Genomic DNA, 15,309 nt, shown 5'->3' with positions numbered 1-15,309 from the left:
TTAATAAGAACCACCTTTACAGATATAATGTACTATACAGAATCTTATGATTTCAGATAGAGAGACTTTATTTTAATAGCTCTTCCCTCTCCTAATGACCTTTCAAATCCCCACTTCTTCCATTAAGTCCTTCCATGCTGATCCTCCAGAGATATTTGCTCTACTTCATGTTTGCATTTTCACCCCATGAGTTGTATGCCTCAACCTTACCATCAGTGTTTATCAAAGACAGGAAGTTCCACGAGACAGGGACCATACATTTGAACATGCTAACAGCTATTAATAAAAAATAATAATGAAAATGAAGCTAAGACTTCAATGTAAGAGTGACACTACCTTTTTGCTCAGTAATTAGGTGCTGGACAATAACATCAGTCATGCTGTCCCTGTAAGCATAACGATCTTTATAGAGTCCATGGACTGTACTGAAAATCAGCTGATAAAAGGAAATTGTTCCATCCTGGCATCCTATCGCCTGAACATAAGGAGAAAGATCTCAAAAACTCATACAATCACCTACGTGTCAACCAATGATAATTTATAAGCAACTACAAAAAACACGCATAAAAATTAGGGCTGTAGATTAATCGCAGTTAACTCATGCGATTAACTCAAAAAATTAGTCACGATTAATCGCAGTTTTAATCACACTGTTAAATAACAGAATACTAATTGAAATTTATTAAATATTTTTCAATGTTTTTTTACGTTTTCAAATATATTGATTTCAATTACAACACAGAATAAAAGGTGTACAGTGGTCACTATATTATTTTTTTATTACAAATATTTGTACTGTAAAAATGATAAACAAAAGACGTATTTTTCAATTCACCTCATACAAGTACTTTAGTCCAATCTCTATCGTGAATGTGCAACTTACAAATTTAGTGGGTTTTTTTGTTACATAGCTGCACTCAAAAACAAAATGTAAATCTTTAGAGTGTACAAGTCGACTCAATCCTATTTCTTGCTAAGCCAATTGCTAAGACAAACAAGTTTGTTTACATTTATGGGCGATAATGCTGCCCTCTTCTTATTTACAATGTCACCTGAAAGTGAGAACGGGCATTCACATGGCACTTTTGTAGCCGGCATTGCAAGGTATTTATGTGACAGATATGCTAAACATTCATATGCCCCTTCATGCTTCAGCCACCACTCCAGAGGACATGCTTCCATGCTGATAACACTCATTAAAAAAAATAACACGTTAATTAAATTTGTGCCTGAACTCCTTGGGGGAGGATTGTATGTCTCCTGCTCTGTTTTATCCGCATTCTCCCATATATTTCATGTTATAGCAATCTCGGATGATGATCCAGCACATGTTGTTCATTTTAAGAACACTTTCAACTGAAGATTTGACAAAATGCAAAGAAGGTACTAATGTGAGATTTCTAAAGATAGCTACAGCACTCGATCCAAGGTTTAAGAATCTGAAGCGCCTTCCAAAATCTGAGAGGGACGAGGTGTGGAGCATGCTTTCAGAAGACTTCAAAGAGCAATACTCCAATGCAGAAACTACTGAACCCAAACCATCAAAAAAGAAAATCAACCTGCTGGTGGCATCTGACTCAGATGATGAAAATGAACATGCATGGGTCCACACTGGTTTGGATCATTATTGAGCAGAACCCATCATCAGCATTGACGCATGTCCTCTGGAATGGTGGCTGAAGCATGAAAGGATATATGACTCTACCACATCTGGAACATAAATATCTTGTGACGCCGGCTACAACAGTGCCATGCGAATGCCTGTTCTCACTTTCAGATGACACTGTAAACAAGAAGCAAGCAGCATTATCTCCTGCAAATGTAAACGAACTTGTTTGTCTGAGTGATTGGCTGAACAAGAAGTAGGACTGAGTGGACTTGTAGGCTCTAAAGTTTTACATTGTTTTATTTTTGAATGCAGGTTTTTTTTTGTACATAATTCTACGTTTGTAAGTTCAACTTCCATGTTAAAGTGATTGAACTACAGTACTTGTAATGGGAGAATTGAAAAAGACTATTTCTTTTGTTTTTTTGCAGTGCAAATATTTGTAATAAAAATAAATATAAAGTGAGCATTGTACACTTTGTATTCTGTGTTGTAATTGAAATCAACATATTTGAAAATGTACAAAACATCCAAAAATATTTAAATAAATGGTACTCCATTATTAACAGTGTGATTAATCACGATTAATTTTTGTAATCGCTTGACAGCCCCAATAAAAATGCATGACATTTAAATGAACACTAAATCCCTTACGTTACATTCTCCAAAATAGCATACCAACTTTAGCCCTGATCCTGCTCACACTGTATTCAATGGCAAAACTCCCATCGACTTTAACGATCCAGGATGAGGCCCTATATGATCATGGATAAGGCTAAGTTTTTGTCATGGATGTTTTTACTAAGAGTCATGGACAGGTCAGAGGCAATAATGAAAAATTCACGGAAACCCGTGACCTGTCCGTGACTTTTACTAAAAATACCCAATGACAAAATGGGTAGTCTGGGGAGAGACTAGGAGCTCCAGGGGTCCCCTCCACTGGCAGCTTCAAGCTGTGGGAGTCCCCACTGCCTCCCGTGGGGGCCAGGAGCTCCAGGAATCCCCCCTGCCACCACTAGTGGATGGGAGCAGTGGGGATCACCTCTGCCACCCACGCCAGCCGGAAGCAGTGGGTCCCCCCCATCTCCTGCAGCGGGGATTCCCCCCTGCCCAGGTCCTCCCTGATGCCTGCAGCAGCTCGGAGCAACAGGGATCCCCCCTGCCACAGGCAGGGGCAGGGAGTGGCCGTGGTCTCTCTTGATTGCCGTGGCGTCCAAAAGCAGCGGGGATTCCCCCTACCCCTTGGTCCCCCCTACTGCCTGTGGGGGCAGGGAGGGGGAGGGGTGCCAACCCACAATGGCCGGGAGCGGCGGCGGTCCCCTGCCGCCTATGGCAGCCCAGAGTGGCGATGGGGAGCTGTGGGGCTCCCCTGCCTCCGCAGGCGGCAGGGGATCCTGCAGCTCCCAGCCGACACTGGCTGGAGTCATGGAGGTCTTTGGAAGTCACGGATTCCGTGACTTCCATGACCTCCATGACTAAATCACAGCCTTAAACATGGACACTTACTTTTTTTTTTTTTTAAATCACCACTCTTGGCCTACTGATTTCAAAAGGAGTTCTGCCACTGACAGATTATAGTATATATTGCCCCAAATGGTAACACACATGTTCTCCACAAGGCTCTTCAGTAGAAATTCTGAACCAGACAGCCTACTTGCACATCTGCTTCCACTCATCCTATTGCATAGCCTCTACAGTCACCCTATTTCATATATATCATCAAAATTATTTTTAAATAAATCAACTACCATTTAAAAAATAAAATGCAGTAGATGCCTTACGTAGACCAGTAAGCTTTATCCCCATTTATCACCTTCTTGCAGCACAGGATACATTTCTCCATGACTATTTTTAACTTCAATGGGAGTTGAATATGCTTAGCAACATCTAAAAATTAGGCCACTTGTATTTAGCTGCCTCAGTAAGGATTTGGGTGCCTACATTTAGGTACCCAAGTTGGAAAATTGTTGCCCTACCATATGTATCTAAGGTCTAAGAGAAAAGCAATAAAATGTCCCCTCTTACCACATAATTGGAGTCTGGTTTAACTTTACATGTCCACACCCAGCTACTCTGATCCCCTATGGTACCGAGACGCACTCCATCCTTCGTGTAGAGAGAGGCTTGCTTATCTGAGCCTCCCATTAATATATATTCTCCTTTGGAAAAATAGCTAACACAGCAGGGATCAAAATTCAGCACCCTGCCCTTCCCAATCTACAAGACAAAATACAGAGATCAAAGAAAAGGGTCATTTCATGTTTTCTGAGTCATGAAAAGTAGTTGGAAACTAGCAAGAGGATCTCCCCAGTGTACAAGGATCCTCAGGTGCCAAAGTTCTATCATACAGGCTCCTATGATACCACCATCCCTTCAGCTAGTGGCAAAGACTTCCCTACACCCAGCAACAGCTGACAGTTGTAATAGCCCTCAGAAGCTACTCTAAGTTGCATCTGAGAACCAGGTTAGCCCAACACAGGTCCACTCAGAATCAGGGTGATTTAAAAAACAGTAATGAGTCTCCCTCTTGTGAACTGTGCCAAGGACTCCACAGCTGCAGCTCAGGATCTGGGCCAGTAAACTGTCACAAACAGGGCCGTCCTTACCCATACAAAAAGTTCCTGGTGCCCTGCGCAGCTGCGTGCTGCTCCAGCCCCTGCTCCGTCTCTTCCCCAGGGCTCCCACCGAGCCCCGCCTCTTCCCGCCCCTGCTCTGCCTCAGTCCCGCCCGAGGACTGCAGCATGAATGAGCCTGCGCTCACCGGCAGCAGGAAGTGCAGACCCAGACCCAGCCACGCCGTCGGTGAGTGGTTCCCCACTGCCCCCCAAGCCAGCCCCGCCCCTCACGCTCCTTACCCATGGAGGCCTGGGGACAGCCCCCGTGCTCCCTCCCCGCAAAGGCCTGGGGCCCCACACACACACACACACACACACCCCGCGTGGGGGGTTTGCGTAGGGCCCCAGAATAGCTGGGAACAGCCCTGGTCACAAAAGTCTGCAAAACTAGAAGAAGTGACAGGAAGTGTCTCTGTTGGTTGGGAGACACTGGAGCAGAAAAAGAGGATGGCCAAAAGCAGCCAAACAAAAAGCTTTATACAAGACACAATGTATATACAGAATATGGTCAAAAATATTCAGCTACTCCTGAGGGTAAATACAAATGCACTTTCCAAAGCATTAAACTTCAACTTACCTGTTTGCCACTGAGCTGAAAAAAGGAAAGCCTTTGACCCCAGTCTGCTACAGCTAAGATGTCATTGTGTTCATCTCTAACATGTAGAAGAAACAGACAATTAAGACATGTGGTGCACTACAGTGATTTCTGTACAAAACTCATAAAAGCTACAGACAAAAAATAAGTACTATGTCAGACTACATTTAGCAAATAATGATTTTTTTTTAAAAAGGCACAACAACTGAGAGAAAAGCAAACATATGCATCCGAACTATAATATTAATGAATTTTTGCAGCCAGAGAACAGACAGCTTTGGGGGGGGAGGGCAGGGGAAGGGAGGGTGTAAGGGAGTCCACCATTTCCTCCCCACACATCACTATGCCATGGATTGTTTGCCTCCAAAGACTTAATACATCACTTCGTAACTGCAGTGAAAGTCTATGATCAGCCAAGGCTGATTAGCTAAGAGTCCCTGAACTTAAATATCTGTGGCCATATTCTGATCTCAGCTTCAGGGGTGTAAATCCAAAGTCAATGGGCCTGAGTGGAGATACACCTGATTTACATAAATATAATCAAGAACAAAATGTTGTCCTTGGAAGCTGGTAGCAAAGCATTCTCTGAGAAGGGTCTCAACTCTGGAATTTGGTAGTGTACTCTAATGCATAGAGCCCTGGACTCAAACTCAGGAAACCTGGGTTCTATTCCCATCTCTGCAGCAGGCCTGCTGGGTGACCTTGGGCAAGTCACTTCTCTATGCCTTAGTTTCCCCATCTGAAAAATGGGGGTGATACTCCTTTGTAAAGTCCTTTGAGATCTACTGATGAACAGTACTATATAAAACAGCTAGGTATTATTATTACTGCTGGTCTGAGAGTCTGTTCACCTTAGGACACCACACAAAGACCATCACTCCTCCTCCCATTCCTTTGCCTGCGGGAGAGCAAAGATGGTATTTAAGATTGATAGGGAGCAGGGATGGGCTGGAAGTAAAAAATTTTATTATGGTTTAAAAAATTGTGGGACTAAATTCACTGCTGGCACAAAAAAAAAAAAGGATGCAACTCCATCTAGTCAACAGAAACCCACACACCAGCAATGAATATGGCCCTATGGGTTTTGGGGTTCTTTAGGTTTTGATTATTTGTTTTGGTTTGTTACTTACATACACTATGAGTTTTTATAATCTATAAAATGCGTTCAACGATCTGAGATATTGCTGCACAAGCCTGACACTCGGAAAAAAAAAATCAGTCTCATAAAAGCTCCTGCTCAGTATTACTACTGTTGCAATTGGCAGTCTCATCAGCATCTCTGGGCTCGAGAGACTGAGATATCTTCTCATTCCTAGAAGTGTTTCCTTCAGGTAAGGGCTGAAGTTCATTGGTAGAAGACAGAGAGGAGAAATAAATAATTACATATATAAATTGGGACATAAATGTAGATGTCTACGTTGTCTGTAGAACAGTAAATTTTATTCCCTTGAAATTTCACTCACGAGCTGGTGTCCCTAGGGCTCTCCTCTTCCTCATGTTCTTCTTCTTCTGTCTCACTACCCTGACTACTGCACGTGCTGGACTTCAAAACTGGTATTTCCTCTAAATAGTTGTGGACTGACTCCTCCTCTTCCTCACTTGCTCTATGATTCCAGAAATTCTCCCACCTACTGCAATATTAATTGTTCATTCACATTCCCTATAACTACAGTGAAACTATCATTTCAAAATCTATTATTCTAAGATAAACTTCACTGCATAAAAATACACAAATGAAAAACCACACCACCTTTCCTGGCATCCAAGCTGATTTTGCACCCAGTTTTTCCATTTATCAAAAAAGACCATGAAGTACAATTGCTACATATAGCCACCAAAGAGATGCACCCACCGTTAGTGTGTTCCAGCATCTGAATTAGTGTGATCAAAACAGTGCAACTCTATAATTAAAAAAACAGACAGCCTAGTAGGAGGCAGCTGATGTCTAGAAAGAGGTGTAGCTTGTCCCACAGGAATCTCAGTTTATCCCAGATACAAATCTCAGAGAGATGGGGCACTTGATCTTAAAACTCAAATTGCCAATTATCCATCCCTTAGTCAAAATGCACTCCATTTTGGACTGTATATAGCAGTGAGAAAACCAAAGGTGGAAAGAGAGAAAAATCTGCACCAACGAAGTTTGTGAAAGCCCTCTTGGGTCAGTCACAGAGGGATATAAGCCTCAAGAGATGGGGCAAAACTTTCTTTAAGCCGAAGTAACATATGTGAATTTTGATGTGTCGTTGAGGGACTCCTATAGCAACGGCAAAGTGAAGGAAGAGTAGGATTGGGAGAAAAAACAGGCCTAATCCTCATCTCATTTACACCAGTCTAAATCCAGAGTAACTCCATTTTCTTCTATGGAGTAATTCCAGATTTTTACAGATGTGAAAAGGTGCTCACCAGTGAAGAGCCTGAGGACTCTGAGGGCTTGTTTACACTACCGGCCGGATCGATGGCCAGCGATCGATCCAGTGGGCATCAACTTATCGTGTCTAGTATAGATGCAATAGATCTATCACTCTAGTGTCGACTCTGGTACGCCACCTCAACGAGAAGCGCAAGGGGAATCGACGGGAGAGCATCTCCCATTGACACCCTGCGGTAATTAGATCTAAGTACGTCGACTTCAGGTATGTTAATCACGTAGCTGAAGTTGCGTAACTTAGATTGATCCCACCCCATAGTTTAGACCAGCCCTAAGTAAAGTGCAGAAGAAACCCACTTAAGGAAGAAGGATAATGGCCTGGCCATGCTGTGGTGTCAGGAATCAATAAAACAAGGATTATCTATTCAGCACAAAAGGGATGGACGTAAGAGGTTTACCTTGATGGATTCCAGCAAATTGACCATACTGGAGATAAAGAGCTGCCAGGATGTTCTATTTTGACTTTCTCTTCACCATTTTTATTCCTTATGCTGACAATGCCATTGAACATCCCCAAAGCAAGGTATTGGCCATCATTTGTCCAGCTGATAACAAAATAAACAAAATGAAAAAGCAGCACGACACAAGGAAACTACTAAAAGTACAGTGTACTGAATCAGCAGATGATAGTTTAGAATGTGTCTCTAAGTAAGGAGAAAGAGTACTGGAATTTAGCCATTTACCCTGCAGCAATGTACAGTCACATTCATATTTATAGCAGGAACATGCAACCTAGGGAGAAACTCTTTGTTATACCTAAGTGAAAAATAAGTGCAAGAATAAAGAGAACAAAAAAGATATCACCTGCTAACACATGATGGAAAATCACATCTACATTATTTGTGAAGATTGTGTGTCCACATACCACACTGTATAATCTTCATTCAGAATAGTGATCACATAGAAGAGACAATAGTGATGTTTAGCATACAGAGCACTGGACTGGAACTCAGGAGACCTGTGTTCTACTCCCAGCTCCACTACTGGGCTGCTACATGACCTTAAGCAAGTCACTTCACTGCTCTGTGTCTCAGTTTCCCCATCAGTAAAATTGAAATAATGATACCTCCTTTGTAAAGTACTTTGAGAGCTATTGATGAAAAGAACTACACAAGTGCTAGGTATTATTTTATTATTTCCCCTGACTTTACCAGTTGAGTATATCCTTTTGCCCCCCCGGGATCAAATACATCACTTCCTTAAAACTGTCAATGCTGCTGCCTCTGCATGTAGAACAGTTTACCTGTTTGCCAATTGCCTCCCTTCTACCCTTTCAAATGCTTCCTTAAAAACACATTATCATCAATCCTTCCTATCTCTTTCTCCTCACCTTCCCTTACTTGAACTATAGTGCAGCATTTCTCAAACGGGTCTGTGGACCCTGCTGATCAACTCTTCCCCTTCCCTCCCAACGCCTCCTGCATGCTAAAACTCTGGCAGCGCAGCAGGGCTAAGGCAGCCTCCTTGCCGCTCCCGGAAGCAGCCAGCACATCCCTGCGCCCCCTAGCGGTAGGAGCAGGGAGTCTCCATGTGCTGGCCCTGGCCCAAGCGCCGACTCCACAGCTCCCATTGGTCGGGAACTGTGGCCAATGGGAGCTGCAGAGGCAGAGCCTACAGGCAGGGGCTGCGTGTGGAGACCCTCTGCCCACCCCCGCCTAGGAGCCGCTGCCAGAGGGATGTGCACTTTCGGGAGCCGCCAGAATTAACCGCCACCCGGCCAGAGCCTGTACACCTCACCCCCTCCTGCACCCCAACCCCCTGCCCAAGCCCAGAACCTGCACCCCGCACCCAAACTCCCTCCAAGAGCCTGCTCACCCTCCTGCACCCTAACTCCCTGCCCCAGCCGGGTGAAAGTGAGTGAGGGTGGGGACAAGCAAGCAACGGAGGGAGTGGGGATGGAATGAGCAGGGGGCGGGGCCTCGGATAAGGGGCAGGGACTCAGAGAAGTGGGCCGGGCAAGGGCTGAGCAGGGGGTCCTAGGATCCCCGGAAAATTTTAAATCAAAATGGGGGTCCTCGGGTTGCTAAAGTTTGAGAACTGCAGCTGTAGTGCATGCTCTTGTCTGAGACTGCAAGCTTTTGGAGGAGATTGTATATTTATAAATTTTCATGCTTTACAGTGCTCTATAATATTACTCCTGAGGGAATTATGTGCCAAAAAATTAAAGTCTGTGCCAAAAAAATATAAATTCTGCACACAATATTTTTAAATTCTGCAAAATTTTGTCAATAAATAATTGTGGAAGCCCCAGCATGGAAGTGGGGAGCACAGGCAACTGGCTGCACGGAGGTGGGAGATCACCCTGCCGCACCTCCGACCCCCAGGACACGAACTCGGCGGTGAGGCTACGCCCAACCCTGACACAATCCAAGGGCTGGACCTGCCCAGGAAACACCCCGGGGCCCTGTTCATGCCCATAATCATGGCTTCTGCATACATTTAATTACATATACTTTTCTCTTTATTGTTATATTTTTATTCATAAAGGAAAAAACCCAATCTGAATGACACGTCTAGTCCTTAAAACTTACCTACAGCAGGTGATTTTACTGCTTGATTTATGTTTGGAGACTGACTTCTGCTCAGGAGACCACAAGCCTTAAAAAACAAAAACCGACTAAGTTCTTCATCATTACAAGCAGCATTTAGATTAGAAAAAAAAAGGTGGTTGATTTTAAAGGGGCCAGGATTTTACTCAGTGTTGGGAAGGGTCAATGTTTTGAATAGGTGCTGTTTATTCATATATGGAAGGAGTGGGGAGTAAATATCTAAATATAAGAACTATAATGAAATATTTCTTAAAGTGGGGCAAAAAAAAAAAAAAAACAGTACTCTTGAAAAACCATATCACCATAAGATAACACACTTTAAGGAGCTGGAGTACATAACCCTTTTCCAACTGAGGGGGGAGTGATTTTAAAAGTAAAATATTAAATTATGCTAAACAAGGTATTTTCTAAATTTTCATCTGTATACTCCATAGTGGAGAAACTGTACCTATACATTACTGGCTTAGTAATGTTTAATTCTCTGATTTTAATAATGTTTACTAGCTCAATGAAAAACATCAGAGGAAGAAGACATACCAAAATCACTGGAGGAGCAGGATGCCAGTTGGTGAGTAACAGGATTGTATGAAACACACTGTATAGAATCATTATGCCTAGAACAAAGTAATCATCACATTTCAAACAAATCTTTTGTTTTAAATGCCACATTTTCTATCTTTTATAACAAGATATCTTAAAGCTAAGCTTAGAGGACAAATATTGCATAAAAACAGATCAAGTTACACTATTTCAAATTAACATGTAATTAAACTAAGTTAAAAATAAACATTTTTAAATTACGTAGTCTCTAAATAGAGGCTTCATCAGATTGCAAGAACTGGCTGCATTGGTATGAGGGCATAGGCGGATATTGGTTTGGGAAGCATTGTGAAAGAAATAAATGTTATTAACCAAACTTTTCCATAATATGTATGCGTGAATCTCTCTCAATAACTTCAACAAGAATCATGCAAACTTATCAAAAAGCAGAATTAGGATTTGAAGATGTAAGATACTAGCAATTACATATCTATATTTCTTAATGACTTGTGGAAGACTGGTATTAATCCAATGAAAAATACCAACAGAATTCCGTATGCACACAAATAAAGCAGGGCAGAAAAAGATGGAACTTTTTGGTGGAGGCAAATACTAGCAACCACCTTTGGATTGGGCTTCAAACTACAACTATTCTAATTTGGCTTATTTTACAAGACCAGGCTCATGTCTTGGACATACAGTACACATAACTCCTGTTGAAACAAAGGCAGAATATAACTCCCAAAACTCTCCTGACACTCCTCTGTTCTTCTTGAACTTCTGCAGCTTCTTAACACAGTGAGAGAGGCTCTCTGGTGCTCCTTCAGCCCTGCAATGTCTTCACAAGAGTAACACCAGTGCTTTATCTAGCCCTCCCACTACCCCCTCATTCTCTTAACTGCTTTCCTAACCCTCTCAAATATCTTTTTATATCTTGACTGCTCTCCTCCATCATTTCTCCTCTCTCTACTAGTTTCTTCTCTGACCTTAGTTCACATTCCTTCAACTCTCCTAGCATCACTCACTTATATTAACAGCAGAAGTCCATAACCAAAGTATATATTTAAAGGAAGCAGTCAAGTGAATGGGTTCACTTACGTGTATTTCAGAATGCCTTCTAACTTTGAAGTCCAAATGATTACACTTTTGTCAGCAGAGCCAGATGCAAAACGCTTGCCTAGGGATTAATAATAATATTTTAAAACAAAACACCCACACATTTAATTATCACATTTCCTCCAAAAACACTCATCTTAGCAAAATAGAAAACAGGAAGTACTTTGTAGATGTCTGAGCTCTACAGGATCAAGTAAGTATGGGTCTACTGACTCCATATGGTTGCACTTCTGCACCCACACAAAGTACTACTGACTTCAATGGAATGCTGTCAGGTAGACCTCTGCTTTCACACAGAGCCCCACTAAAGTTCATGGGATGCATAGGTCTCTATTCGTATCATCAACTGCAGGATTGGGGCCTATGTTTGTAATATCCAGAGAACAGCATTTTCTTCTGCAGCTGATATTTGTAAAGTGCTTTGAGACCTGAGATAAAAGGCAGTGTTTAAATGCAAAGTATTATTATTAAAACTACCTTAACATTCCTAATTTTAAATTTACAACAAGAAAGGGATGAGGCCAATTACCATGCTTTCTACAAACTAACACAAACAAGGAAGCTAAGAAACCCAAAGGTGTCACCTACCATCTTTAGCATAAGCCACACAGTACACTGTGTCCTTGTGCCCTTTCAAGGGCTGAATTAAGGTTCCATCAGATGTATCATACACCTGTATCAATAAAAGGAAAATGTAAAGACCACAATCCTTCAACAAGCTCCACAGGGACTAGAATAATTAGAACTAAACAAGATATGAAGCAAAATAATTGTTTGTATACTTTGCTTATTTGACAATACTTTGTATATTGTCAATGTCACTATTTCTCATGGATAGTTAGTTAGTTTCCCCTATTTAAGTCCACACAGCAAAAGGAGACAATTAAAAAAAAAAGGAAAGGAAAATACAATTATATGACAAAATTTGGCAGGGAGATTTTGAAACAGGTGTAGTACCTGAAACTACTTTTAACTTGTCTTTTAAAAATGACTAGTTTAAATTGATGGCATCCTTTTAAAATACTAGAACATACTTGCTTCTTTCTGTGCATGGAGAAGCAGGCATTACATGTAAGGACAATAGAGGTTACTCAATCATTTATATGAAAGTCATTCAATTCATATGCTGTTTTCAGACACCCACTTGGCCTGCCTGTTTCAAAAAATCCCACTCCCTCCCTATATCAAAAACTATCACTTGTTCTTTCTACCACATCTTTTTAAACTGAAGAAAAGGTCACATGAAAGAGTCCCCATTAGGGAGAGTAGTAAGAAATTTTAAAAGACCCCAAAAATATTGCTATAGTTTATATAATGTTCCATAGCTATATTTTGGGGTCTTTTAAAATATATATATTATTATGATTAGATTCAGATGGTATGGTGTGGAGAGGAGTAAACAATCTCCTACCAGCAATCTGTTTCCTGCTGCAATTATCAGCTGAGTTCCATCAGGTTTAAAAGCAAGATCATATATACTGGACAATGAGACAAAAAGGGAAAATTAAGGACAGAACACTAAATATTACAAGAAATACCCAGAAAACATACTTTCTATTTCCAACATTGTTTAAATGCCATAAAAAAAGGAGTCAAGATTTAATTTAATAGAATTTATTACACACCTCAGAACATATCTAACTTTGGGGAAAATTCCAGAAGCCAAATAGCTTTATGATGCTTTCCCCACATGTAATAAGAAGTTCTGCAAACAGACCACCATCCTGCAATTGGCTTTGTCCAGGCACAGAAGTATGCTTACACAGATCCAGCTGCAGGACCAGGTCACTAACCTGCAACTGCATCCTTGTAGACAGATCCTTGTGACCATGCATATGCAGTTGCAAGATCAGGGCCATGGGTGGATGAAAATTTTAAAAAATAGGGAAAATCCTGCATTATTCAACCATTATTATTGACATTATATTACCTATAGTTTATGAGAACCAACTATATACAAGCTACAGTATACATTTTGATGGTTATATGGATAATAAAAACAGATCTTGTTCAATGACATGAAGAAAATCAAAATAGAAAGGTGGCACCATATTTAATCTTGCTGTCACTTGGTGTTGGGAGGGGTAGGGGCTGGAGAGGCGAAATAAATGGTCTGTATTCATTCCTCAGTAAAGTTTTCCTGAGATATACAGTTGATTTCCAGGAGGTCAATCCTACCATAGCACAGTTCAGTAGAACACAATGATACAGAACATTAAAAAGCTGCCAATATACATTAATTAGTATTGGCTGGGAGTGGGAGGGCATTTTCTCCCAAAGCACTTCCTACCACTTGAATATATAACACTGGAGAAATTAACCACTCATTCGTTTAGCAAAGCCTCCACAGGGAGGGTAAAGGGTGAAGTCTGGCCAAGCACACCGGAAGTACACCTCTACCCCAATATAACGTGACTCAATAGAACACGAATTCTGATATAACGCGGTAAAGCAGTGCTCCGGGGGGGAGGGGCTGCGCACTCCAGCGGATCAAAGCAAGTTCGATATAACACGGTTTCACCTAAAATGCAGTAAGATTTTTTGGCTCCCGAGGACAGCGTTATATCGAGGTAGAGGTGTATTCTTAGAAAAAAAATGTGGAGTGATCTTTAACATGCACAAAGAGCAAAGAGAACCATAGTTTGGAAAATCACCCACAGAGTAAACTACCTGGAATTCAATGTATCTATTTTCCTTAAATGAAGGGCTGAAGTTGCATCTTCCCACCCCTCGGGAACCCCCATCTCAGGATTCTGGGAACTCTGTATATTCCATATTTAATGCTTACTTTATTAAACCATCCCCATTGGACTCATATTTGATGTTTCTCCCATTGACATTAATAACCATGGTTATAAACCACAGGCTGCTGCTCTCCTGACCCCAATAAGAACCCAGGAGACCTTACCGGTTCATACAGATTGTGAGGCTTTAAACTGATAAGAAATTTTCTATTAAATAAAAACGGACTGACAAAGATGCAACATGCCTGATCAGATTATCAGCATGCCCATACTACAGTGACCCTCATCCCAAACCCTCCCCTGGGGCAAATCAAAAGATGGGTCCCTGCCATCCCCCCCTCACATTCCTTACTAGGCCATGAGCTCCCCAAGGCTGGGACCACATCTTTCCATGTGCCCCATAAAGTGCCCAATGTGCTTTGGGATGCTGTGAAAATAGCAACATAAACCATACTCAGCCTCTTACCATTGCTCGGCCTTATCCCTCCAGGTCAGTGCGGCCCTCATCCCTCCCTCTCCTACTAACACTCCCTCCCTCACCGCCTGCCCTGCCCCCTCTCCCCAACACCCCCTCCCTCACGCCTGCCCTGCTCCCTCTCCCCAACACCCCCTCCCTCACGCCTTCCCTGCCCCCTCTCCCCAACACCCCCTCCCTCACGCCTTCCCTGCTCCCTCTCCCCAACACCCCCTCCCTCACGCCTTCCCTGCCCCCTCTCCCCAACACCCCCTCCCTCACGCCTTCCCTGCCCCCTCTCCCCAACACCCCCTCCCTCACGCCTTCCCTGCTCCCTCTCCCCCACCACCCCCTCCCTCACGCCTGCCCTGCCCCCTTCCCCACCACCCTCTCCCCCAGCACCTCCTCCCCCACTGCCTGCCCTGCCCCTAACACCCCCTCCCTCACCGCCTGCCCTGTCCCATCTACCCCTAACTACCGCTTCTTCCCCTCACCGCCTGCCCTGCTTTGCCCCGCCCCGCCTGTGTGTGCCCGTGTTCCTGCCTGCCTGCCTGCCTGCCTCTCTCAGCCCCCTCTGCTGTCTCGCGGCACCGCTGGCGCTGCCCTGACTTTCCCCCTTCCCTGGCCGCTGTTTGTTTATTTACACAAGATTAAAGCTCCCC

At 42.8% G+C, this 15,309-nt stretch overlaps 1 protein-coding gene across 4 annotated transcripts in view; it reads right to left on the bottom strand.

Moving 5' to 3' along the window:
* IFT122 (intraflagellar transport 122) overlaps window positions 1–15,309 on the bottom strand; it is a 49,252-nt gene that overhangs the window by 33,599 nt on the left and 344 nt on the right. For 2 of the 4 annotated variants that reach the window (XR_008445613.1, XM_054034001.1), the window contains exons 2-10: window positions 12,861–12,927; window positions 12,038–12,122; window positions 11,432–11,510; window positions 10,331–10,407; window positions 9,776–9,842; window positions 7,643–7,789; window positions 4,799–4,874; window positions 3,632–3,823; window positions 337–475 (exon numbers count right to left, since the gene is read on the bottom strand). Coding sequence is in view for 3 of the 4 variants with exons in the window: in XM_054034001.1 (XP_053889976.1) it covers window positions 337–475; window positions 3,632–3,823; window positions 4,799–4,874; window positions 7,643–7,789; window positions 9,776–9,842; window positions 10,331–10,407; window positions 11,432–11,510; window positions 12,038–12,122; window positions 12,861–12,927 (929 nt within the window). In the remaining variant the exon portion in view is untranslated. Of the gene's footprint in view, window positions 1–336; window positions 476–3,631; window positions 3,824–4,798; window positions 4,875–7,642; window positions 7,790–9,775; window positions 9,843–10,330; window positions 10,408–11,431; window positions 11,511–12,037; window positions 12,123–12,860; window positions 12,928–14,659; window positions 14,737–15,309 lie in introns of those variants that run through there. The other 2 variants (XM_054034004.1, XM_054034002.1) reach the window with 2 other exon arrangements.

Source organism: Malaclemys terrapin, chromosome 7 (assembly GCF_027887155.1).
Source record: "Malaclemys terrapin pileata isolate rMalTer1 chromosome 7, rMalTer1.hap1, whole genome shotgun sequence".
In the NCBI taxonomy this organism is placed as follows: domain Eukaryota; kingdom Metazoa; phylum Chordata; order Testudines; family Emydidae; genus Malaclemys; species Malaclemys terrapin.
Note: the sequence above shows the minus strand (reverse complement) of the source record. Positions and strands in the feature narration are given on the sequence as shown.